Genomic DNA, 24483 nt, shown 5'->3' on the forward strand with positions numbered 1-24483 from the left:
TAGTGTACCTTAATTCTGCTATTCATAGATAAGCTGTCAAGAGAAAAATAAAAAATTTCAATGATTCATCATGACTTCCAATAGACTTTTGCATGATTTATTGATGTAAATATACTGCAAATAACTGGCTGGACATTAAAGGGCAGACAATTTGGAAATTAATAGTATAAATAGAACATAGTCATCACAACCTTATTTTATGTCATTCGAATCTACTGTCAATTTATTTTCATATACAAATTCACCTCTTTTGTAATCTTGAATACCTAGAAATCTTGCATAATGAAATGTTATTTACACTGTGTATGACTCACAATAATTACAAATAAAAAGTGTACAAAATGATTAAAATGTATCATTACATGAAAAGCAAGGGAGATACAGTAGATGTTCTGATTAACTATAAATGCTTACATATTTGTACATATATTTCTAATCTGAAATAGCTAGATGATATATCTGCTGATTTTGATCAGGAATACTGGTTCTTATGCCTGCGCTACTGGAGAGGAAGCAATATTTCCAGACATAATGAGCCACTTAAGAAACATTTAAGAAACTGCATAGGATGAAATGTAGTCATTGTAGAAAACAAAAATAAAATATTTAACATTGTAAAATATAAGCAATTTACTTCATGCCATACAGATACATTGTATATTAAACAATACTGTAAGATGGCATTGTAAATAAATCAGAACAGAGCTATAACATTTTAAAAATAAGCAATTCACATGGCATTTGTATCATAAAATAGCAGATGTACAATATTATTTACATTGCAAACTGAGGAGATAGTAACCCCATGAAACCGCAGAAAACAAATTGTTCAAAACATTGATCACAGACCTGATTCATAAAATATGTAGGAATGTGTGTAGCAGGTATGGAAAAATAAGTCCTCATATATCCAAAATGCTGCATTAGATACGGGGTGTGTGACTCCCATCCACAACCACCTGATGAGGTACGGCCCCAGTCCCGCCGGCCTTGCCCACGATGTTTGCAGAAGCCCTGGCCACAGCAAACTGCACGAGACCCCCACGTCCTTTAAGGTACCTGGTGACTTTAGCACACGCAGGACTGCAGCCTATGGCCCATGTAACTAAGCTTTAAACCCAAATGCAGGTCGGGGGAAAGTGCTGTCTTGTTCCTACATGGAATGTGTTACATATCAACGTGCCAGACTACGGTTCCATTTACAGACTGAGCGTTACCCAGCAAATATAACACTTGCAGAACCGGACCACTGATGGTTTTGTACAGCAAGGAGTGTGGAATATGGTTTCAATGCTCTCTGCAGACTTCTAGCCCAAACAAAGACTCCCATTAGCCATAGGAAGAGTCATATGGTTTCACTTTGCAAGGGTTTTCAGGAGGCAGGAAGTCTGCAATTGTTCAGAACATCATGCTTTGGGCACGGTAGCACAGACAAAGGTTTTGACTGTGCTGTAAAAATCAGCTTTATTTGTGAAGACTTAGGACCGCCACAGATCAGTCCTGATTCACAATAACATTCAAAGTTCCTATCACAAAACCTTGGTAGAAAGTGAACCCTACCTGCCAAGTCCCAGCAGGGCATTTGGGTATTGACCATTTCAGCAATGGATCTTTAAACAGTGGTTACTAAAAAGGACAGTAACCTCCTGCCCCATGGCAGTATTATAGCTACTCAGTATAAAATTTACCTATGGAAACTCAGATACCATTCATAGGAGAAGGGTGACCAGTGTTGACCACTGTATTTCAATGGTGTTAGCTCCACATGTGGCAATGGCAAAGGAGAAGGTTTAAGAGAACATGAAGCTGACAAATTAGTTCAACCTCACAATCCCCCTCACTCCTCTTTTTTTTTTTTCTTCTTTTTTTATTGTTCCAAAGAAATTTCATGAAACAGCGGAGTAAGTAGTGCCAATCATGTACTCCTGCTAACATCTGAAATTCCAAATGCTGCAACTTCCATGTTTTTCCTTACTATTTTTAGCAGACTGCAATGCATGACCATATGTCTGCACTACCTGAGCAAAATACCAGCATGTGTTGTGCCTCTACACATCACCTCTATGGAGTGCGACGAGTCCAGTGCACTTTCAAAGTTGGTCTGCCCGTATCAGTAAAGCCAACGTATCCTTACAAAACTCTTCTCACCTGGGATACAGAATTGTTCTGCAACATGTTAAGTGTGGCCTTTTATCCAGGACTTCCAGACACTGGGTGGTCCAATTGGAGGTATACACATGGTTGAAGAGGCATAAAGAAAATTCCAGACAGACAGAAAAATCTATCACAAAAGCGATGAAGCAGCTACTCTTTCATGTGGTAACATGGGAAGGCAAGTTTGCAACATATTGTTTCATGCAGTCTCAGCATCTGAGAACTCAAATAATAAAAAGACACCAACTTTTTTTTTTTTTCCCCATTTTAAAGGATGAGAGAATAATAATAAATAGACTGTGGATGGTGTCTGGTACACCTGACACTATGACTGAGCTGTACCATTTTTTTAACTAAGTACACACGTTTCCTGTGTGTAAAATTTCAGGATTTATCTTAATATTCTGTTTTCTTTGATCAACTCTTCAGTGATTTAGCTCTAAAATATGTAACAGAGGTATCCTGGTCACAATTAGGAACAAAATGTTATTCTATGGAGTTTCCCTAGAGAAACCTTTTTCTGTATATTGTGTTATTAATATGACAATAAAATAATTAATGTGAGCTACCCACCAAATAACTAGGTCAAATAAGGTGAGAAGTGACTTGAAGGAAACCTATATGACTTTATGACTTTTTTTTTTTTTTAATCCAGATAATTCTTTACAGATAAAATGGGAAGCAGAAATTAGAACAATCCTTGATGAAGGTTGGTGCCAGTGTCCCTGTCAAAGGCTTAATCAAATATGTCTGTTATAATGACTCAAGAAACTGAGAAACTGAGTAAGCAATGCAAGATCTTCAGAACTTATACAGCTGAACTTCAAAGGGATTTTTGTTGTTTTGTTGATTGCTAGTAACTCATAAATGAGATTTTGGATCTAGTTATCTTTATGAATCAGGTGCTGTGCAAAGGTCATTCACTAAAACAGCTCATTACTTTTCCCTTTCAAATGCATTAATGTGGAGTCAGATTAGGATGGAGCCCACCACAAGTTAAACAGAAGCATGAGAAAAGAGTATTTGTTGAATATAAATGTTACTGTTAGTATTTAGACAACTGTTAGTATTTAGACAAGGCAAAACTTCTTTGTTTGGCCCTGTGAAGAACAATAAAACTTTTATTTTGAGTATAAACATTTATATGAATACTAGCCTAAAACTAGAGGCATTGAAATAGATGTACAGTATATCGTATATTGCTTTTCTTATAGAGTGTACCTTATGTTTCTTATATGGCGACAAACAAGTAAAATTTTTCAGGACAAACTAAAAGGACCTCATTGTAACAAACACCATTACAGCAAAGCACAGTACAAAAGCAAGATGTGAAGTCACAGCACAGTGCAGGCACGCCATTAAAAGGTAATTTGGAGTACTCTTAGAAGGCTGTTTTATCCTTCTGCTATCTCTTAACAACATGCCTGCCTGAGTTTTGTAAAGTTTCTTCTTGTTGTTTGAGGCCTTCAGTGGCTTTGGAACAAGGAAGGGTAAAAAAGGCAAACTGTCTGCCCTCCGTTACACTTTGCAAGAAACGTATCATCAAAGCCTACTCAAAAGGAAGCAGAAAATTAAAAAGTATCAATAGAAGCTGAACAGAACAAGGCTGTTGAACAAACAATTTGTTTCTTCTAAAGAAGGCTCAGGCTATTGGCACTGTTTGCATTTGCTAGAAAAAAGGAAACAGCTTATCAGAAGGAGATTCAGGAAAGGCATTTGCTGATCTCTCTAGCCTGCAAGATCTACAGGCAGCATCTGCTTTCCCATTTCTCAGCAACACATGGAAAAGGACCCCTCGCTGTATGGAGGTCTATGTACACAGTAACTCACAAAACAGTGATTTTGAAACAAGAAGAAACTTTAGTTTACATTTTTTTTCTTCATAAGCTCATAGGGTCACAGCTATCAAGATACACATTCTGTTATAGGAAGAGCAGTACAAATGTTAAAGCTTTTAAGACCATTTGTAGTTCACTGTACACACAATTTTCCAATGGCCTATACATATGGCACACCAATATGTTACATAGACTCACGTTTCCATAGAGGGATAAATACTGAATTCTGCTGTGTTGTACTGGTGCTGCGGCCTTGAATAACTCTTGCTCAATGACACAACACAGGCCTCGCTAGTACATACATTATGCACTTCAGCTGCTCGCAGTCAAAGACATAAATGACAGAACCAAACTTCACTGGTTTGTTTTCAAGTAGGTAAGTCTTTGGTTAGTAATAAATTCAGTTGGCTTGGGGAAGCAATCATAACTGAAATAGTAATTTTCAACCAGAGGTACTTACTATAACTTCCAGATCGCTCAGACTGCCAAACGAATCCCAATAAAAAAAAAAAAAATGCAGCTTGTGATATTTTGTATGGGCTCTGCTTCTGTTGGCAAGTGGATTCCTTTGCTGAACAGCTAGGACAAGTAACCAGACTCAATTTTGCAATTACTCCCATGGTTTCAGTGTGGGAAGATCTTGGCTTCCATGCTTTGCTGAGGTTTTCTGCCTGTGCTGGCTCACAGCGAAATTCTAACCTGCCACATCCCTTCCCAGTAGATTGCAGGCTGATGTTTTAAAATAATGTTCATATTTACATAGCCCTATAATTTCTTAACCATTATGTTGACAGAAATGTCTAGGGACACTACCTTAACTCCTCTGCATATTACTAAAACGGAAATACTGTCATTAATTAGATTATCCTCATATCTGTAAGAAATTTTATACAAACAGCTTCAATTCACAAACATCACAGTGCTCTAAACCTCGATAGAGCTCTAGTATTACTTAGTGACAGCCAATATTATTTTAATGCTAAGCATCATTTATTGATAATACAAACTTGTAATCTTGTTACTTAGTGCAGAATGCTTGAACAATTGAAATCCAAGTCTCTTCAAAGAAGCTTTATAGAATACACTAAAACAATATTAATGAACTACAAAAAAAGCATTTCACCCAGTGGAGCCTGGTCCATTTCCACAGGAGCGCAGACTTTGAGGTGGTCAGTCTTCACACTTAAAAAGCACCAAATATTTTTATCCATCTTGCAAAACAGAGAAGTTTGAAACAAGACAAGCAGCAATTCTCAGCATTCATAAAACTGATATTGAAGCTGCACTGTACTGCTCCTCTTTGTTCTGCTCTCATTGCATGACAGACCACCAATATGTGGCTCATAACTCTTACTAAAAATTCCCACTCCTAAAACTGAGCACCATGAACTCAGGTGAGCATCCATCTTCCTACAATCCGAGTTTTTTACACATACTTACAATGGACCTTCACGTATGTCTATTACTGGAGCTGTCTGTGACTATCTTAGACAGGAATTAGCCCTCAGATTTTACTTTGGCAACACTGAAATAAAAGGGAAAAGTTGAAAGATACAGCTCTAAGTGATCAAAAATTAATTATCCTCAAGGGTCATCTGCAGAGGAAACGAAGATGATCCTGAATGAACTGCCAGTTAAATCACCCGTTTCACAATTTCAGCAGGCTCCGGAAGAAAGGCTTAAACAAGTATCAAAAGTATGAGATTTTCCATTCATCGTTTCACAAATTTCATGGGTTTTCCATCCCATGGGAGAGTTAGGATCACAGTGACAGATAACTGGAAAATTCTTATCAGTTCTTCTAGGCGAGATATTGCCTGCAAAGTTCAATTTGTTCTCAAAGGCTTTGGGAAGAGACTGAACTATGACTTGATGGACTCAGGCTGTCAAGTTTATGCCAATAACACTAGCTTGTTTTGCAAAAGTTTATCCTAATAATGAATTTATCTCACTGAAACAACCATAAACCACCGGAAGAATCTTAGTAGCATTCAGTTCCTTCTCTATAGTTGGCCATAGGCACAGAGTAAAGAGGCAAGCAGAATAATGGGATTACTTGTGGCTATGAAACATTGATAGGACTCTCCAGGACAGTGGTCTGAAACAGATTAACATGTGTGCTGCACCAGTGGACGGCACAACCAGACTACATACAGCCTCTTCAAAACACTATGGAATCCTGTAAAGAGGAACTGTAGAATTTCAATAAGCTAGGAAAGGTGAAAATCAAATCAAGAAGGGATGTAGAGTCAGCCCTAGCAGTGAAGCCTACCATATTAAGAAAAAAAAAACCAAACCACAATAGTATCTTTTATGATACTCAGCTGAAGAATTCCTGTGTTATTAATCTCCGGGCTCTAATGTAACTGAGTTTTAACAATGAAAAGGATGATGATGACCATGCCTCTCACAAAAGCAAGGACGGATGCCAAAGATGCATGATTTGGTTTAGAACAATCCAAAGAGTAGGTAATAGTATATCCATAATATCTCAAGATAGCTACCAGACACAGCGGTGTCCACATATTTTGTATTTTTTATTCCTAACTATTTTTCTACATATTTAACCAGTCATATTATGTTCTATCAAATACAAAGTACACCATGAAATGTGTGCATAATGTGTAGGATGTGCAACGCAGATAATTGCCTGTGCTGCTTATCCTGACATTTCTGTTTCACAACTGAACCTTAACATTGCAGCAATAATGGTACACAGTGAATGCCAGATAAATGGTATTGATTCTAATTAAATCCCAAAAGCAAGATTACTCCTGACCTCTCTTAGAATGATGACCAAAGGCTTCTATAACAACAGAACCTGCAAAAAGTACTCTAGCTTATAAGATACCTAGAAGACTATAAGCATAAATACTTTTCAAATATTTTTCACAGTGATTTGATTCCGTCATGTTATTATCTATACCCTACACTTGTCAATGCCTCAAATCTGAAATGCAGAGATTTTATAAAAGGTGTGCAGAAAATACACATACTACAGAAATAATTTATAAAGAAAGTGGTGAAGATTATTCCTGAGCTACATATAGGTCTGCTTCTGAATATAAAAGTAAAAATAATTACTGAAGCCATAGTACAAACTGCATGCTACTACTGCCAGCCTTGCCTTCAGCTAAGACCCAACCTGTACCTTGTAGAACTTTTCACCTTGACCTTGAGTTGAGGCTCCCTATCTGTAGTGGATTGCTGTTCCTTCAAGGTCATACACAGTGTGGTAGAATTGCTCTGCTATGGAAAATAAATAACTGAAAAAGAATAAAAAAGTGTTTGGGTGTATTTTTTTACATCCAAGTAAGCAGCAATACAACTTCGAAAAATTGCAGCATAAAACAGAATTCTTTAAAATGCAAATGTAAGATATAAGGAAAAATAATTATCCACCTTTTAGTAAAGATGCTGAGGTTTGGAAAGTTGCTTTCACTGTAGCTCTTGTATTAGATTTGGGCTTTGGGAGTTTAGTTTGATTTTTCAGTTGAGTAAGTTTAGTGATAACTTATCTGCCCCCACCCACCCCCCAAAGATAAAAATGTTAAGCCAAAGACCCTTCTTTTTCATTCAACATAATGACTTTCACTGCCTAACTTGAGCTATGTGACTTTGAAAGGACTGTGGCCAAACTGATTCAGTTGATAAAGCAGCAACTGCAAACTCATCTGGAAGGTAAATAAAACAGAATCAAGACTAAACCCTGTCATTCCTGTCAGGGATTCAGATTATTTTTGATGTAATTTTATGGGTTTGCTTGGAGTTGAGTATTTTTTTGTTGCATCTTCTCCAGATGTTATGATATTTTGATATGTGTTCACCTCTGCTACTGAATTCATCCTTCTCTGGCAAGCACACTATGCATATTTTTAGCTCCATGAGCTACTAATCCAGTTTCTCTGACAACTGCAGTTTGTTGGAAGAAATTACTAGTGTTACATTGTCTCAGAGCTATGAGCCCATTTGAGAAATTAGCTTCTTAGCTGACCTTTAAAGCAAGTGAGCATAATGTGCCTGCAATTCCTCAGGGTTTGGATTTCATTGTCACAGCAGTGTGTATGAGACGAGACGCCTCTGCTGTACAACTTCGCCTCTCTGTTTTGTTTTCCTGTTAAATATAGAAACTGTTTACTGTACATGGAAAATCTGCAAGTTTTCTCAGCTCTTGAGGACAATACTATTTCTAATTCCTTTTCTCTAGAGAGGGCGGCAGTTCGCAGTGTGGAGGACTGCATACGATTGCTTCTTCCCAAGAAGGACTTTCCCACGGCTCCCCTAACCAGAACTGCGGTGAAAATCGCCACAGATGTCTAAGGGTCAGAATGGCAATTGCAAATGGAAGAGGGGAGTATGGGAGCAGTACAGCAGAGTGGCAGCCCTGGTCCTTCCCACTTGCCTCTGGTTCACAGCCTGACACAACACCCTGTCAAAGAATCTGGGGGCTCCAAGTGCATAATAACACAAGTACAATTTAGGGCGGGTCAGACAAAAGCTTCAGTAACTATGATTGTAGTGGGAGAAGATTTGGCCAGCACTTCCCCCTCCGCTCCCCTGTTCTTTCCCAAGTGATTGCAGAGACCGACCTATATACTGTTTCAGAAAGGAAAAAAAAAAGGTGAGGAAAATCAGTCATTTCAATGTTAACAAAACCAGGTATTCATCCCTGGGAGGGATGGACTCCTTAAGTAGGACTGTGCTAACTGTCACTGTTGTAAGAAGGAATCAAGCAGTAAATAAGGTGATAATACAGAGATGGCTCTTGGTGAAGCCTGTAGGAGTGGTATACCAGTACTGTCTTAGCTCAGAAGTGGGGAGTTGGAAACACAGACTGTTAACTTCTAGTCGAAAGGAATATTCTTTTAGTTAAGATAAATCTCTTAGCCAGACCTCCCAAATATTAAATATTATTAATTTTACCACCACAACCTTTGAATTTCTGGTTGCCGCCTGGCCCCTGCCCCTGATGTGTTTCCCTCCATGTATATTTGCTTTTCTGTCCTATTACATCCTCTCATTGTTATCAGCAGTGGAATTCATCTCACCTATAGCATGGCAGCTGATCTGAACTAGTCCTCCACCTCTGCACTGTAGTCACGGGGGAGAGAGGCAGTGATTTATCTCATCCTAAACACTTCAACCAGGAATGATCGTCCTTTGAGGTGCCAAGGTATCTGCACTGACTGCAGAGGGAGCTGACTTTACTAGCTCAGATCAAATATAATATTTAAATACTTAAATTTAGGTTAGCTGAATTTCACTCAGTCTTACAGCAATTGCCAAACTCCTTGGTGCTCTAGAGCATAACAGGTCACAGTGCAACTTGGGCAGAATGGGACATAAGGATAATAAGCAATATTTCAGCATCAATGACATTCAGCTTAAACTGCTGGTTTTCTAGAGAGGCAATCTAAATGCCATATATTGAGATGGGAATTTTGACTAGACTGGGCTTTCTTTAGACTTCATTAAAAGGCACAATGCTGACATCTTAGGAAGTGCATTTAAAGCCTTGCATTGGGGTGCACATGATCTCTTAATACTCCCTAAATGAATTGAGTTAAATCCAGGTCTTACCTAACATGATCATCTTGGTCTTTTGGCAGAAGGTGCTTGGTGAAATACTGCTCTCTTTGAATTTAACTTTAAACAGCTGTTGGTTGAATCATAGAACTGTTTCAGTTGGAAAAGACCCTCAAGATCATTGAGTCCAACCATAACCTAACTCTAGAAGTAAACCATGTCCCTAAGCGCCATGTCTATACACCTTTTAAACACTTCCAGGGATGGTGACTCCACCACTTCCCTGGGCAGCCTGTTCCAGAGCTTCACAACCCTCTCTGTGAAGAATTTTTTCCTTATATCCAACCTAAACCTTCCCTGGTGCAACTTGAGGCCATTTCCTCTTGTCCTATCACTTGTTACTTGGGAGAAGAGACCAACACCCTCCATGCTACAACCTCCTTTCAGGTAGTTGTAGACAATGACAAGGTCTTGCCTCAGCCTCCTTTTCTTCAGGCTGAACAGCCCCAGTTCCCTCAGATGCTCCTCATCAGACTTGTGCTCCAGACCCCTCGCCAGCTTTGTCTCCCTCCTCTGCACTCTCTGTAGTACTTCATTGTCCTTCTTATGCTGAGGGGCCCAAAACTGAACAAAGTATTCAGGTGAGGCCTCACCAGCACCAAGTATGGTGGCACAATCTAGTCCTGCTGGCCACACCATTCCTGATACAAGCCAGGATGCTGCTGGCCTTTTTGGCCACCTGGGCACACTGCTGGCTCAAAACATAGAATGTGCTTTTGATAACTCCATGTATAGGACTATTTCTGAACTAATGGTATGAAATGCAGATTATGCGATAGACTTTGTATCTTTGTGTTATGATACAAGCTTTTGTTATGATACAAGCTTTCTTTCAGTTTAGGCATTTCTGAACAATTTTTAATTACAAACAGAAGACCTCCCACTTTTTTTAAAGTGCTATTAGTTAAGCATCATATTTCTACATTCTTATTAAAGGGCATTTTTCCTATCACCTCCAAATTTCTACCAGTTGGCAAAGTATCTCACTTGTAATGTTTCACATCTAGTTTTGCATTCAGTATCAAAACTCATAGAGAAATTCTGAGTCCTACCTCCAGAAAATTCAAATGATACAGGGACATTCTTCTTTGCATTTTGCATTTAGAATTTTTAGACTTTCTTTTCCTCCCACAATTTCTCTCTGCAACAACAGATTCAGCTCTTATTAAATACAAAGCAACTTTCCCTCCTCTTAAAATAGTGCACTTCTCATGAAATTCCACTAAAATCCTGAGGATTATTGATTCTACAACTCATTCTATTGCCTTGAGAGTTCATGACATTACATGCAGCACTACCTTCTATTTTGCATCATACCCAGAATACTCTCTGGGTCATCCAGCTTCCAAATACAAGCAAGCTGAGAATCAGCAGCACATCTACGCACAGTAGCTCTTTCCTACACACATACTTCAGTTTCTTCAGATGCTTTCTCTCTGTTGCTTCTTACCTATACATTTTGCAGGACCTGTGAGAAGTTCCTGGAAAGGAATGCCTACACATATAACCATTGCATGTATGTGAGACTTGACTGAGATGTAATGAGAAAGTAAATCTTAGAGTCAGTTTGACACTTACTCAGTAGATGAGGAAATTGAATGGATCTGGATGGGCAGTTCTTTCTCCCTTAGAATCCCTCCGAACATCATAAAGGTGGGCAACGAGCCTCATCACCACTGTGGACCAGAGCATTCACATGCTTACAGCAACACATCTCATAGAATCATAGAATGTCCTGAGTCGGAAGGGACCCACAAAGATCATCAAGAAACCATACAAGACAGGGTGTTATACTGTTATTTGACATTCTTCTAAAGGGCAGTTTGTTAACATGATAGGTGTTGTACAAGAATCTACACAGGAAGGATTAGCACAGCTTTACTTATTGCTTCAAGAGTAGTCATTATAGAGTATTGCTAGCAAACAAATAGCTCAATGCGAGACCTTCTGATAATGGAAAGTTAATTTCAGGCCTGCAAATTCACAGAAGCGCATCAAATGTATGTTAATGATAAACTGAGAACCGTCTCTCTGCTCTTCAGAATTTATATATTTTATTGCCATCTTTACTACACAATAATAAAGTTTTTGTAGGCATTCTGGCATATAGTTCAGGTGAAGTTGGCACAGAAGTTTTGCATAATTGGGCTAGAAGCAAAAAGCTCAAAAGCTTTTCTAAATCCCAGTCCTAGCAACATCCAGGAGTTGTGACTGGCAGTGCTGATATACGTAAAGGGTTCAGACAACAGAAGGAAGAGATTTCCTGAACTGCATTAGCCTCTATTCTTGACAGTCACTATGGCTACCATATCCAACCTTTATTTACCCTGAAATATACTTATCTATCCCTCTGTCACTTAGTTTAATTCAACTTGTTTTGGCCAATGCAAAACTGTGTAAAGCAGCACAGACTAAAAGATTTAAGACACAGCACTTGGACTGGAAAGAGCTTAATTCAGTGGGATCAATCTCACTTTTCCTGGCCATCTTAAAAAATAGATGTCGAGTCTAAGTTTGTCATCTGTGGACACAGAGAAAGTTAAGCATGCTCACAGATTTAGGCAGCCTCAAGCTGTGTTTAGAGAAGAGGGGCCAAGTGTCTGAAGCACTCACTTGTCCCCTAGTCTTCAGAGGAAACTTGATTCTTGGAATGCTAAAGCTGAAGTGTGCCAGGAGCTGAAGGCAGAAGTGAGCATTGCTGCAGCCAGGGCAGCCAGCATGTCCCTCTTGATGCCCTCTCACTCCACTGCCTCTCTGATAGCTACAAAGCAGGGAAGTCCTTCTTTCTCTGAAGTCCTGTCTCTTCTCTTTTTATCCAAAATAAAACATGTTCAGCCTCACCCTGCCTTTGGAAACTAAAATCACTGGAGCAAACAGCCTGTTTAACATCTGTCTCCACTGATCCTTTTGTTAATGCTGCATCACTTTGCATCACTTACTGCATTGGCCTCTCTGATGTGAACCCCAGCCCACGGGGAAGCAGACTGAGATGCCTCATGCTGTTTTCCAGAGGCCATTTAGTTGCTATAGTGACACAGTGATACTAACCCAGACCACAGATTACTGGAGGTCAACCTTCCTAAGCCACAGGAACAAGTAAGCATCTATAGAGGTGAATGATCTGTCACCGATGACTGAATTGTTACATTCCCGGTTTCACTGTTTTGCTTGCTTTCATGCATGAATAATAGCCAAGTCACAAAAGATCAGTCATGTGTATGAGGTTAAATAGTTTACAGATTTTTGTTGTAAGGCAGCTCATGCATTGCAAATTAGTAAGACTGTTAAGGAGTAACTCCTAGCTGCATGGATAAATTTAGTGCTTGGAAAAGTTAAAAACATGCCATGGACTGTTAATGTACTGACTTCTTCACTCGAATCCACCAGTGACGACTTGCACTGCGGTCTTCTCCCTCTCTCAGGATGTGAGTGACTGCCATGTCACTGTCACAGTTTTGTCTCTGCTACAAAGAGGAGTAAGATCAGCCCTTTAATCTCAGTTATTCTTTAGATTTAAGCAGCCATGTCAACAGCAGATGCTAATAAGAACAATAACAGGAATCACTCACTATCTCTGTCACATACAAGGTGCTAAAGGAAGGAAAGTGGAAGTTTTGAAGAGTGGAAGCCTGACCAAGAGCAGGAAATATTGTGCAAGGTGATGGAGCCATGAGCAGCACCAGGAGCCGATCAGCTCCTGCCTGTCCAGGCTCCTGCACACTCAGCATCTTCCCTTCATCCCAGTAAAGTCCTATGAATGGCGTATTATCTTGAAGAAAGGGAACCGTTTCTGAATTTGACAAGCTTTTTTACGCTTCTTGTTTTGTTGCCAATTTAAGCATGTTGCTATTTCCAATATTTCACATGTATAATTTTGCAAAAGATCACCAGAACCCAAAAGCAAAGCCAGAGGCTCTCAGACTACATTAAGACAGGGAATTAGCTCTCATGAGTGAGCTCTGAGCACTCAGCAGAGGTGAGGCAGTGGTCTGAGACTGGAAGAGGAAAACCCAGAAAATGTCATAAATTTGCAGTGCTGCTGTTGGATTACAGACTTCTTGACAGGACAGTTTGCAGGAAGCATGCACGTGTGGACAGTCTGTGGCAGCTGACGAATCTGAAGGCTGTCCAGCACTTCAGCTTCCCCTAACAGCTCATGAAAGTTCCATACTCATTTGCAATTCAACACAGCATGTTTGGGTGGTATTTTTTTCCCCCATTTTTAAATGATCTGGGAGAAGGATCTATTCAGAGGAAGAAATCTAGAATCTGAAATCGGTTAGGAGAGTTTAAGCCCCAGTGTAGTGCTATGATACTTTTAAATGCATGCAACATGTCACGGTTCTGCACTGCTTGCTTTATAGAGAAATAAAAATGAAAGATGTTAATGGAAAACAGAGAAAAGGTGGTTATACACCTGATACCTCTGCTGGGCTTGGCAGGGAACACTGTAAGCACAGGAGGAGACAGCACTGTGAAAAGGCATATGCACACATGTGAACTGCAGTAGGACCTTCTAATGACTCAACTGCAAGGGTTTCTGCTTCAGAACAGGCAATTCCCATAGAAGATTTCCAAGGTTTTAAAAGCTTTGGTTTTCTGTTTGCAGAGGCATGTTTCCAGGCTCCAAAGTGCCTTTTGAAACAGATTCAGATCTGAAACTGGATGTGGGAATGAGAAGTGAAGCCAAAACCACAACCACAGTTAATGACTATTGGCTCTTTGGAGTTAAAAAATAAATATTCCACGGGATCCTGCAAGAAAACCACACTTTGAGAGTCTTGGCTTAGCAGCAATTCCACCGTGCAGTGGCTTTTGTCCTTGAATGGCAGATATTACCAGAGTGATGTAGAACAAAATTTATTTACCACTCTACCACTTCCATCACTATTTCCTTCTCACTCTGAGTTCCTGACCTCTGCGCACTGCATCACAGAAGAGACTGTGTGATGGGGAACTTCAAGCGGATGAAATAATTTGGCACAAGATCTGTAAAAAGTACTCTGGAGGAATGACTGTTGCCTCTGTTTACTTAAGCTTCCTGACTTTTGTACAAGAACTTGGCCACTGGGTCTGCCTCTGTGGTCAGTCGATGGTCTCTGGTCCCTCTGAGCCTGGAGCAGAGGGAAGCTGCACAGAACAAGTTTGCAGCAAACAGACTGATGACCCCAGCCGGGGTCCTCACATCGTCCTTCCTTTGCCATGTACAGGCAATACGCAGTACATCTCCCTCTGTCTTCAGAGAGAGTGAATTTGTTTCATACAGAAACACAAGACAGCAGATGTTGCCACTTGCAGCTATGTGAAGAAACACTAGTGTGTAAATTCTTAATCGGAGGAACAAAAGATCATCTGTTTGATAGGTAGGAAAATAACAGAGAAAAATTCAAACTATAGTATGTGATTTCTGGATCCATTTCAGCACCTCTAACCTCTCTAATTCATCATTCCAAGCTATAAAAACTATGAGAACCTTTTTATTTACGAAGACAATGCCAGGCAAATGACAGTTTTCCCTGTCACTAAAAGTGTTGTTGAAGAAATGTTGAGTCTGACTACTATGTAATTGACTTCATAGCATCAACCTTGACAATAAATTTCATTACACTTCATAAAGGCATCTAACAAAATAAACTTGCCACCTAATATTAAAGGCAGCAGATGCAACTACGAAGTTAAAAAGTGCTGAGAATTTGTTTTACACTTTTTTCACACTAATAGAAAAATGTCCCTAGAGAGTCCACATTTTTTTATTAACTTCCCTTGTCACAACACAGAAACAAATAACACAATACTTAGCATCAGCACTGAAGTTCTGGACACGTTACCTTTAAACAAGCTTATAAAAAACAGAGCGTGTACATTCTTATACAGTAAATCTACACTAATTTGGGGAGCTAGATGATTTATTTGCAAACACTGTCATTGTCTCCATGGTGATGCTGACACTGACTTTCAGATTTTGCACTGAGTTCTGTGATTATAAATTTCCTTATAGAATAAACAGTCACTTGAGAGGATGAGGGTGGCATCATGACATTTTTTAGATTGCTTCTCCAATTAGAAATTATCCATAATTTCTCATTAGAATGTTTCCATATTTCTACCAAGATCAGCCACAGAATTAACCTAGGCATTTCCTATTGGCAACTGTGAGAGACAGGTTAGTGAGCTATAAGTGTTTGGTTTGAACTTCTATGTTTGTTCTCTTCACAAAGGACTATGGCTGGTGAGAAGAGAAAAAGAGTTTGGCCAGAGAGATTCGTACTCTCTGAACAACGAGGATGTGCAGTGAAGTCAGAATGAAGTCTCAGTCTATTTATAGCTATTTGAAAAATTTTTACTCTGAGGAACTAAGTAATGACATCAATATCACAGCTTTATTAGTTAGGAAGTGGTATTCCTCTTCCAGTGGTGAAACATGAACTTTGCTCCATTTACAATTCTTGCATGTCTTACTGATGTTCCCAGGAAACAAATGCATGCTACATCCTGTATATGGGCAAACTAATTGCTATAGGATAAAACTTGTCATCCTATGCAGGAAATTCTCAGATCTGAGATTTGGATAGAAATTCTGCAACCTAAAGTTTTTTTGTTAAGTCATTTTCCAGGTAGGCAGTAGAGCTGGGGAGCTTCTTTATCAAGGTAGGTAAAAAACTAACTACTCCAATCCCAAGGATGCCCTAATATCAACAGAATAAACCTTTAACATCCGTGTTTCTCTAGAAAGCAAGGAAAATTCCACTTAAGTAAGTTTCTGGGCTAATTCCCATGCATCTTCCCTCTTTGCGTTAGTAAAAAAAAAAACAAAAACAAACCACAACACACCTGCATAAGTTCAGATGTCCTCTGCTTGCTGCAGTCTGTATATGTTCAAGAAGAGTCCTTTCTCATCCAAAAAACCTTTGTGGAAAGGAAGCCTGAAACATGTTCGGCACAGGCTAGCAGTGCCACACTGACTTGTTCCCACTCTAACACGGGCTACTGGCCAAAGAGGAGAAATACAGCACTGCCATTCCCACCACAGAAAGATCTAACTGGATAATTTGGACACATGGCAAAAGTTATTTACTTGTTTTCAAAAGGTGCCTCAATTATGGTTACTAAATCCATAATTGAGCCCTAATTTCTGGTCTCAATTACAGAAATGCGGAGTTTCTCACACCTTCTAGTGCTGTTCTGAGTCCTATCTTTAATTTCAGTGAGCTTTGACCTGGCCCACATAAAGCTAAGTCACTTTGGGACCGCTGCGCAAGTGTTAACTTGTGATCTGCAAGAGCAGAACAACATCAGCCCACTTCAGTACAATGCTAAAGGAAGTTCACCTGCAGAGGAAAACTGACTGCCACTGTTTCTGAACAGAAAAACCTGAGAAATAAAAAATGCCTGAAAATGTGCCTGTTCAGGGACAGATCCACATCTTGTTCTAGTTGGATTCATTGAAGACAATAAAGCTATACTCATTTTCAACAGCAAAGAATTAGCCTTTTCTAAAAAAAATGACAGGGACTTATTTAAACCTTGAACTGCTGTTTGCATTAAATCTGGGAAAGTATTGCCTTCCTCTTTTCAGTGTGTTTTTGGTCTGCATTAGATAAAGCAGGGACCTTTCAGCCAATCAAGCAATAGAGGACATTTCCAGATGAGCATCATTAATAACAGGTGGGATTTCCAATAATGAAACTGGAGTAGAAGCACAAGTCCTGTTAAAAAAATGTGGAAAACTAGTATCCAGAGATCTTCCAGTGTCTGCTGGAATTCCTCAGAATAAGTTTTTCCAAGACCAAATTATTTTAAAAAGTCCAAGACTTCTCCCAAAAATCAGTTTGGTTGATAATTTAGTGGGAAATAGGGCCCACAGAACAGAATTTTTCTGTTTGTCAATACGTTGATCTTCTATACCTCGTTTGCATTGTCCTGGAAGGATTGGACATACAGCACTGTAACACAAATACTGAACATTATTTTATATAAGTAAGACAATGCTTATCTAAAGCCTTAGCAGAAACATCAGGTAAAGAGATTTACCAAAGTGTTTTTTACTGTAAAATATCGATATTTTTAGTGCCAAAAAAGTCAAAAAATGACTTCTTGCCACTTGTGTAACAATAAAGATTGATAGGTATAATGTATGAAATATAGAATAGCTTCTTCTGAAAAGCTAAGCTCACTCAGCTTTACTGTATGTGGAATGTAATTATCCAGAAAGTGAAGTATGTATAAAAATAGGTAAAATTCCTACAATATTTGTATTGAATTACAGTTCCTCCTGCCACGAAGGTTACAACAGGTCTACAGTATATGTATGAAATGTTTGTTCATAAAGTTAAAAAACATCATTGCCTTACTGAAGAACACATTAAATGTAGGAATGCATAATCAGAACTGACTCTCAATTCTGCTTAGCTGGTGCAAATCTACAGAGAACCATCATCCTTTCTGCACAAAACAAAACCAACCTCTAATTTGAAAGTTGGGGTTTCTGTTTGGTTTTGTTTGTCATAGAGGGGCCAGACTGAAGTTTTTGAAATAAATTCCTCTGGAAGTGGAAGTACATTGTTTAATTTTTGTTTTCCCTACCTTCACTTTGTTCACTGACAGCAGTCACCCACCTTTTGAAAAGATTATTGCCTGACATTACATGGAGCTTTTACCGCTTGTTCAGAACAAGGCAGTGAAATAGAAAGGACCTCCAACTCCCCTGTCATGACCCAGTTCTGGGCTTGTGCTTTTTTGACGAGTCTTTAATCTGCAGCAGGCCTCATAGGCTGGTCTCCCGGAGGAACATGGTGCCAATGTTGTAAGAAACCTTTCTCACTCTGGCAGACGTGACGGAGGATTTTGGCGGCTTCTGACCACTTCTGACCTCGAGGAAGTAACAAATCCCAGGAATTTCCTTTGGAAAGTTTTCTGGAAGCTCTTCACGGGAGCGAGGGATAAAAATAAAATTTTCTTCCTTTTTCAAAAGCCTGGAAACAAAACAAAACCAAACAACAGAGGCATATAAAAAACTGTACAACACAGTCCAGAAATACCTCTTTGCAAGAGATATATCCTATGTGGTCCCAAATAAAAAAATGAGTTAAAAACATTATGTAACATCTAAAAAAATTCCAAGTGAGGATCCTTAGCTGATATATATCAATTTAGTATCATCAGCTTCAAGGAACTCTGTTGACTGAGATCAGCTGAAACAACAGCCTAAACAAACACATTCTCTGAAAACCAGTGTCAATATTCAGAAAATCACGTACCAGAAAGGGAATCAAATTCACAGTGATCATTATCCACTACATATCACTCTTCTCACTTAAAACACTCCAGTCTGGTCAGTTGTGCAGAAATGAACATTTCAGTGTTACAACTGTCACCAGATCTTCTGCTGGAAAGTAGTTATGATGGTGACAGTGCTTGGGAGCTCTCACAGGTAGAAGCAGGGTGGTCAGTTTGTGCCCTTCTCATACTCAGAAGTACTGTATTTCATAAATTAGGTTCAAATATTGCAAAGCCAGCTTCAACAAAAAACAGAATCAAGTCTGACATTATTCATCACAAGTACCTGTGGGTTTAACCTGGGCCACCTGGTTATGGTCAAAAAAAGATGGAGGTCCACGGGAGCCATGAAGCCATCCTCCCGGCATGACCACACAGGTGGTACAACAGCACAGACCTGGCTATAAGGCCTGTTGTCATTTGCCATCTTCCTCCATAGTGGAGAAATCTCTGTCTGGCTACATTTGAAAGTTTAGGACATCTTTACCAAGTGTCTTCCCTGAAACTAGTCAAACTTGTAAAATAACTCCACACATTCCCCTTTTTTCCCAGTAAATTACGTTAGGGTTACTCAGCCCTACATAGCACTGAAAAGATCAGTTTTGAGCTAATGGTAAATTCTGAGCGCACTTGGATATCTGAAAGCAGTCTTTATCTTTTCCCCTCCCAAGATATTTATTCTCTTTCTCAATCAGTCTTACTTGAAGCTCAAAAACATCAGTGGGAAGAACTTTATTAGCTTCAGCAGATTTTGTAATAGCTTGTTTATTTAATGTCTCTGAAGCTGATTTCTGGGAAATGAATGAATGAATGAATGAATCTTGGGGCCAGAAGAATTTTCCAGGATTCTTAGCACATATAATGGTACTTCCTTTACTGAGTATTTTTCATGGGTTTTGTCTGAGACAATCTGTGTGAGCTCATTGAAATATAAAGGCATTTTCTTCCAAGTTTTTAAATAATCAGTTGGTTATAAATCCAACAATGTTTTTGCCTTTGAACTTCTGTGGTGGTCTTTGCTTAGCATGTGGTTTGAATGTCATAATGTATTTTCCACACTGTCAATTTTATGATCCAAACGCTGTCATCTTTTCTAAATGGCGTGAGAGTTTGCAGAGGCCTCTACAGAGAAGCTTCTCTCTTTTCACCTCTGCAATGCTTGCGGCAAATATTTTGCGTTTTAAAACTACAGTCTTAATACACTGAAATAACTCTTTGTTGCTTCCCTAACTAGATTTCTGCAAGCAACAGTTGAACTATTAGAACTTTCATAGCTAAATTTGTAGCTTTTGTTGCAGTTGTTCTTCCCCCAAATGACTATTCACTATGGAGCATCTGGCCTTGCTAAAAATCAATTATTTCCTTCTCAGAGCCTAACATTATCTAATTGTAATGACAGTTGTACAAGTCTGAAACTGTAAAATATATGTATCTTTTTGATTCAGTTCAGGGCTGACATGGAATTTAGTTGCTATTTCACACTATTTTCCTCACAATACAAAAGTGCAAGATATTAATTAAAGGCCTTATTTTCACCTGTTTTGTGAATTGTAACTTGGTTGCAAAGAAACGGTCTGAGAGTATCGAAGGCGCCAGGAGTGATGGATGACTAACTAATTCATCCTCTGGAAATTCCTCCACTACTGTGGTGCTTATGATAGACTTCATATCCCTATATTAGGTGCATTGTTTGAATCAGCCTCTCACCCTCAGAAATTGTCAAGCTAGCCTCTACTGGGGTAACATTTCAACTCCCAAGCAAACACGGCAGGAAACCATCTGTACCAAATGCTAATGGGAGCTACTTGTGATCGCATCCTACCTTAGCTACTTTAGTTTGCACTTTTAAGAAAAAAAATATTTGCTGGTTCATGTAATAATACCATTAGAAAGACTTCAATCAGGACATAAATGGTCTCTTGTTAGCATTCTCCTAATGAACGGGTTCTTCTGCTTTCTTAAATATATTGGTCCTGACACACAGTTTCCCAGGCTGAGAATGAGATTGTGGTTCAGAAATTGCATCTGATTTCTTATAGCTTTGTGTATACACTAAAGAAATAAATTACCTGCTAATACTCAGCGCCTATCAGTGAGGACATTTTTCTTCAGGAATCCTCCCTCCTATGTTTAAGCCATTTGTGATGTTTAAAAGAAAGCAGTAGCAGTTGATGGCTGTGCCCCAGATCTACAGCCATTTCTAAGGTTTTTGTCTTACTTTTCATGGGTACAAAGAACCCAAAAAGATTCTTCTGACAAGAAAAACAAATAGTGCAGATCGTCAGTGACGGTCAAGCCACATAATCAGTTTCTGCATTTCCTCTCTGGCTGAAGGTGAAGGTCTGGAAGGTTTCCTGGGTGGTGGCATCAGTTCTAGTTGTTTGTCTGGGCCATTCTCAGAGCATTTTGTTGTGACCAAGTCAGATTGCCTGTTCTGAAAGTCTGAGGGCACAATTTATCCTTCACATTCAGGAAATTACATGGCAGCTTAGACTCTACATAAAATGTCCCCAGACTGTTCCATAGTCATAGAGCTTAAGATGAAGTTACACAACCTTTGCAGTTCAGGAATATGCATATAACAACTAGTCTGAAAATATTTCACAGCATTTATCTCTGTATTTCCTCCATCACTCTGTGTATTTCCCTTAAGTGCACGATTGCAAAAGATATTTTTATAGTAGGTTTTTCACAGGTTCAAAATTCCGGGTTCCACTCAAGTGGCTGGATACACCTTTTGCTTAAACTGTGAAGGTCAGGCTGCTCGAGCATTCCTATTAATTTTCTGGAACAAGGCTTGCCCTCAGCTTGTTTTCTTTCTTGATGTTTCAGGGGAGGAAGAATTTCTTAAATGCTGATGAACATTGACAGCGTCCCTTCCTAACCTGAAATCTTCCAGAATTGTTTAAATTCTTGTTCTTTCCCTTCCCTGGTGGAAAAGCTGTTGCTTCCAGACAAAAAGAGGTGGTGCCTGAGAATCATCCCATTTATTTTTTTCATTTTAATTTCCTTCATTTAAAAAAAAAAAAAAAAAGAAAAAAGTTGTCAGCATGGAAAACATGCTTATTTCCTAGTGGAAACAAGAAGCATTTCAAGGTCAGGAGGTCTGTGTGTGAATGCAAATTGGGATCATGCTTAGTGGGAACCCTGAAGAAGCTTTTAAAAGCTGTAGCTCTTTTTTTGCATAGACGAAATTATAGGGTAATTATATTTCAAACTATTTTGGCAAGAAACAGTCACATCGTCACCACTGAGTTCCTATATTCAGAAAATAAACTAACAAAGATTTGTTACTACAGAATTATTTTTCCAAGGCCCTCTATGCTGAGGGCACGCTTTCCAAAAGGATTCTTACTCTCTCCGTGCCCATTGGAAAGCAGTTTCACCTCTTTATCTGTCCATCTCTCAGAGATGTTGACCTTTGTACTTATCACTGGCTGCTGTGAAGATCAATTAATACTTACACAAAAAACAAAGTACGTCTGCCTGATCTTAGGCTCAGCAGGAAGGATGGCTGCAAATATTTTAGGATTGTTTTGTGAAAAGTGGGCTAACCTGCTCCATTCCTGCCCAAATAATATAAGGTCACAAACTGAGCAATCTGTCCAAAGGGAGGAATAACATGGTGAGAGGAGCAGCCACTTAGCAGCTCCTTTGGAAATATGAAAGAGCAGCTCCTTTGGAAATAGAATCTTCTTTGAGAACTGTATTTCCACAGCTACAGGAATAAATGATTACCACATGTGCTAACTCAACTTTAGCTGCTTTGAGAAATGGCAGTGCTGAGGAACTTCAGCATGCTCTAATACTGTGAGTTCCACCATGAGGGCTTGAGAGGACACATTGCCCAGACAGGGTCTGGAAACCTTTGGAACCTCCTCCCCACTGCTGTGACTAGTGCTTGCTGGCCATGGCGAGCACAGGTTGCCACATCCCAGCAAACTTTGCAAATATAGCAAATGCCCTCAGGTTTGTTTGGCTGCAGGAGCCCAGCACACTGCAAGGTTTGTAGTGCTCAGGGGCCTGTCTTTTGTCTCGCCCTTTACACCAGGCTTCTCTTAAAAGCCACCTTCAGGCCATGCAGTCTGGGCAAATATTTCTGGAGTCACTAGACAGCACGGAGCCAGCGAGCGATCCAGCAGTGATGCAGCCCGTCCTCAGCCGAGCTCCTCCTCTTGCTGGTCAAGCTCATCCCTCGCTGTCCCCTCACTGCAGGAGCAGTGCAGGACATCAGCTTCCCCACAACCAAGCACAGCACCTTCACCTGCCTGCACAGTTTGCTCCTCTCTGTCTTCCTCAGCCCCTCCATGAAATGCACAGCGGATATACTTCACATCACAATTCCTGAGATAAGTGCCATAAACTGATCTATACGTATATAAAATACGTATTACATAGTATCATTCAAACACACGTTCATATCTAATTAGATATTAAACTAATCGTAGTATTTGCTGCCTCAATAAACTATGGAACAGGATTGTAATATTCAAGTAAGGTATTAACAAAAGTCAAATATTTATTCAGCTTTGAATTTGCATATACGTACATTTTAACCTCTGCATAATGAATTTCCACATACCCTAAATAAAAGTCATGTTATGATAGGATTTGGCAATTTTTGGCAATTTGCTGAAGCAGAGCTGAAAAAGCACCCACTCAGAACTGAACTCCAGTGTAAACTTCTATTAGGAAAACTGTTCTGTATAGACCAAGATTTGAACAATACTTCTAAAACAAATAGAATGCAGTACAATAAATGAGAATATGCACTGCCTTCCTCGATATACTAGTAGGCACCAAGAAAAGCAAAGTGGCCAGCGTAATCTTCCACAAACATTACCTTTCACAGGGATACCTATCAACAAAAGAAAAGGTTATTTTTGCTCTAACATTTAAAGAACTGTAAAAACAGTAGCTAACGTAATTCACATCCACCTATTAATTGGTACAATTAGGAAAATTTAATTAATGGCTTCCCAAACGGGTTACCAGAAGACTGTCTCCTGCTGGATTGCTGAGCCCTCGCTCTGCAGCATCAAGTGTTGGTCACTTCACCAGCTGGGTATGTGGTTTGATAACATATGCCAGCTCATTTGCTTCCACATGAATCCAGACGTTAAATTATTGTTGCATTTATTAGAAATATTGGTGGGCTGATCATAAAATACACTGTGTGAAAACATGCGTTTGCAATTGTAATGTCAAAAATCAGTGCACTTCATCCTAAATTTTAGTAGCTTTGAATTTCTCCCTCAGTTTCTATACACGCAAGGAAGACCAGAAGACTGAAAAAAATTTGACTACATCTGTCTAATTCATTTCACATGGTACTTTATTATTTTTTAAACTATGGAAGTTCAGGTATTGGTGGTTTTCCTTCATACAGATCAATTGTAAAAAGATTTTGAAAGGACCAGCCATGATTTTTTAATGCAATATACTGTATATCATATGCAGCTCAGCATGGAGAGTGTCTATCACTGACCTTTAATACTTGTATTCCTCACCCACCTAAGCAGACGAGTTTCTGCTCTCTGTTTGGGACACTAGAGAATTAGGCTTAGTGAACAGGATTGTGCCATCACTAGCAAAAGGCCCTAGGCTTTGCATTGATTTACCACTGCTG

General features: G+C 39.3%; 1 protein-coding gene across 1 annotated transcript in view; it reads right to left on the reverse strand.

Moving 5' to 3' along the window:
• Window positions 1-83: 83 nt before the first annotated feature.
• The window catches only part of GUCY1A2 (guanylate cyclase 1 soluble subunit alpha 2), a 170423-nt gene continuing 146023 nt past the window's right edge, over window positions 84-24483 (reverse strand). The window contains exon 8 of the mRNA XM_065831745.2: window positions 84-18550. Coding sequence (XP_065687817.2) covers window positions 18343-18550 — 208 coding nt within the window. The 3' untranslated portion in view covers window positions 84-18342. The remainder of the gene's footprint in view (window positions 18551-24483) is intronic.

This window comes from Patagioenas fasciata, chromosome 1 (genome assembly GCF_037038585.1).
Source record: "Patagioenas fasciata isolate bPatFas1 chromosome 1, bPatFas1.hap1, whole genome shotgun sequence".
Classification (NCBI taxonomy): domain Eukaryota; kingdom Metazoa; phylum Chordata; class Aves; order Columbiformes; family Columbidae; genus Patagioenas; species Patagioenas fasciata.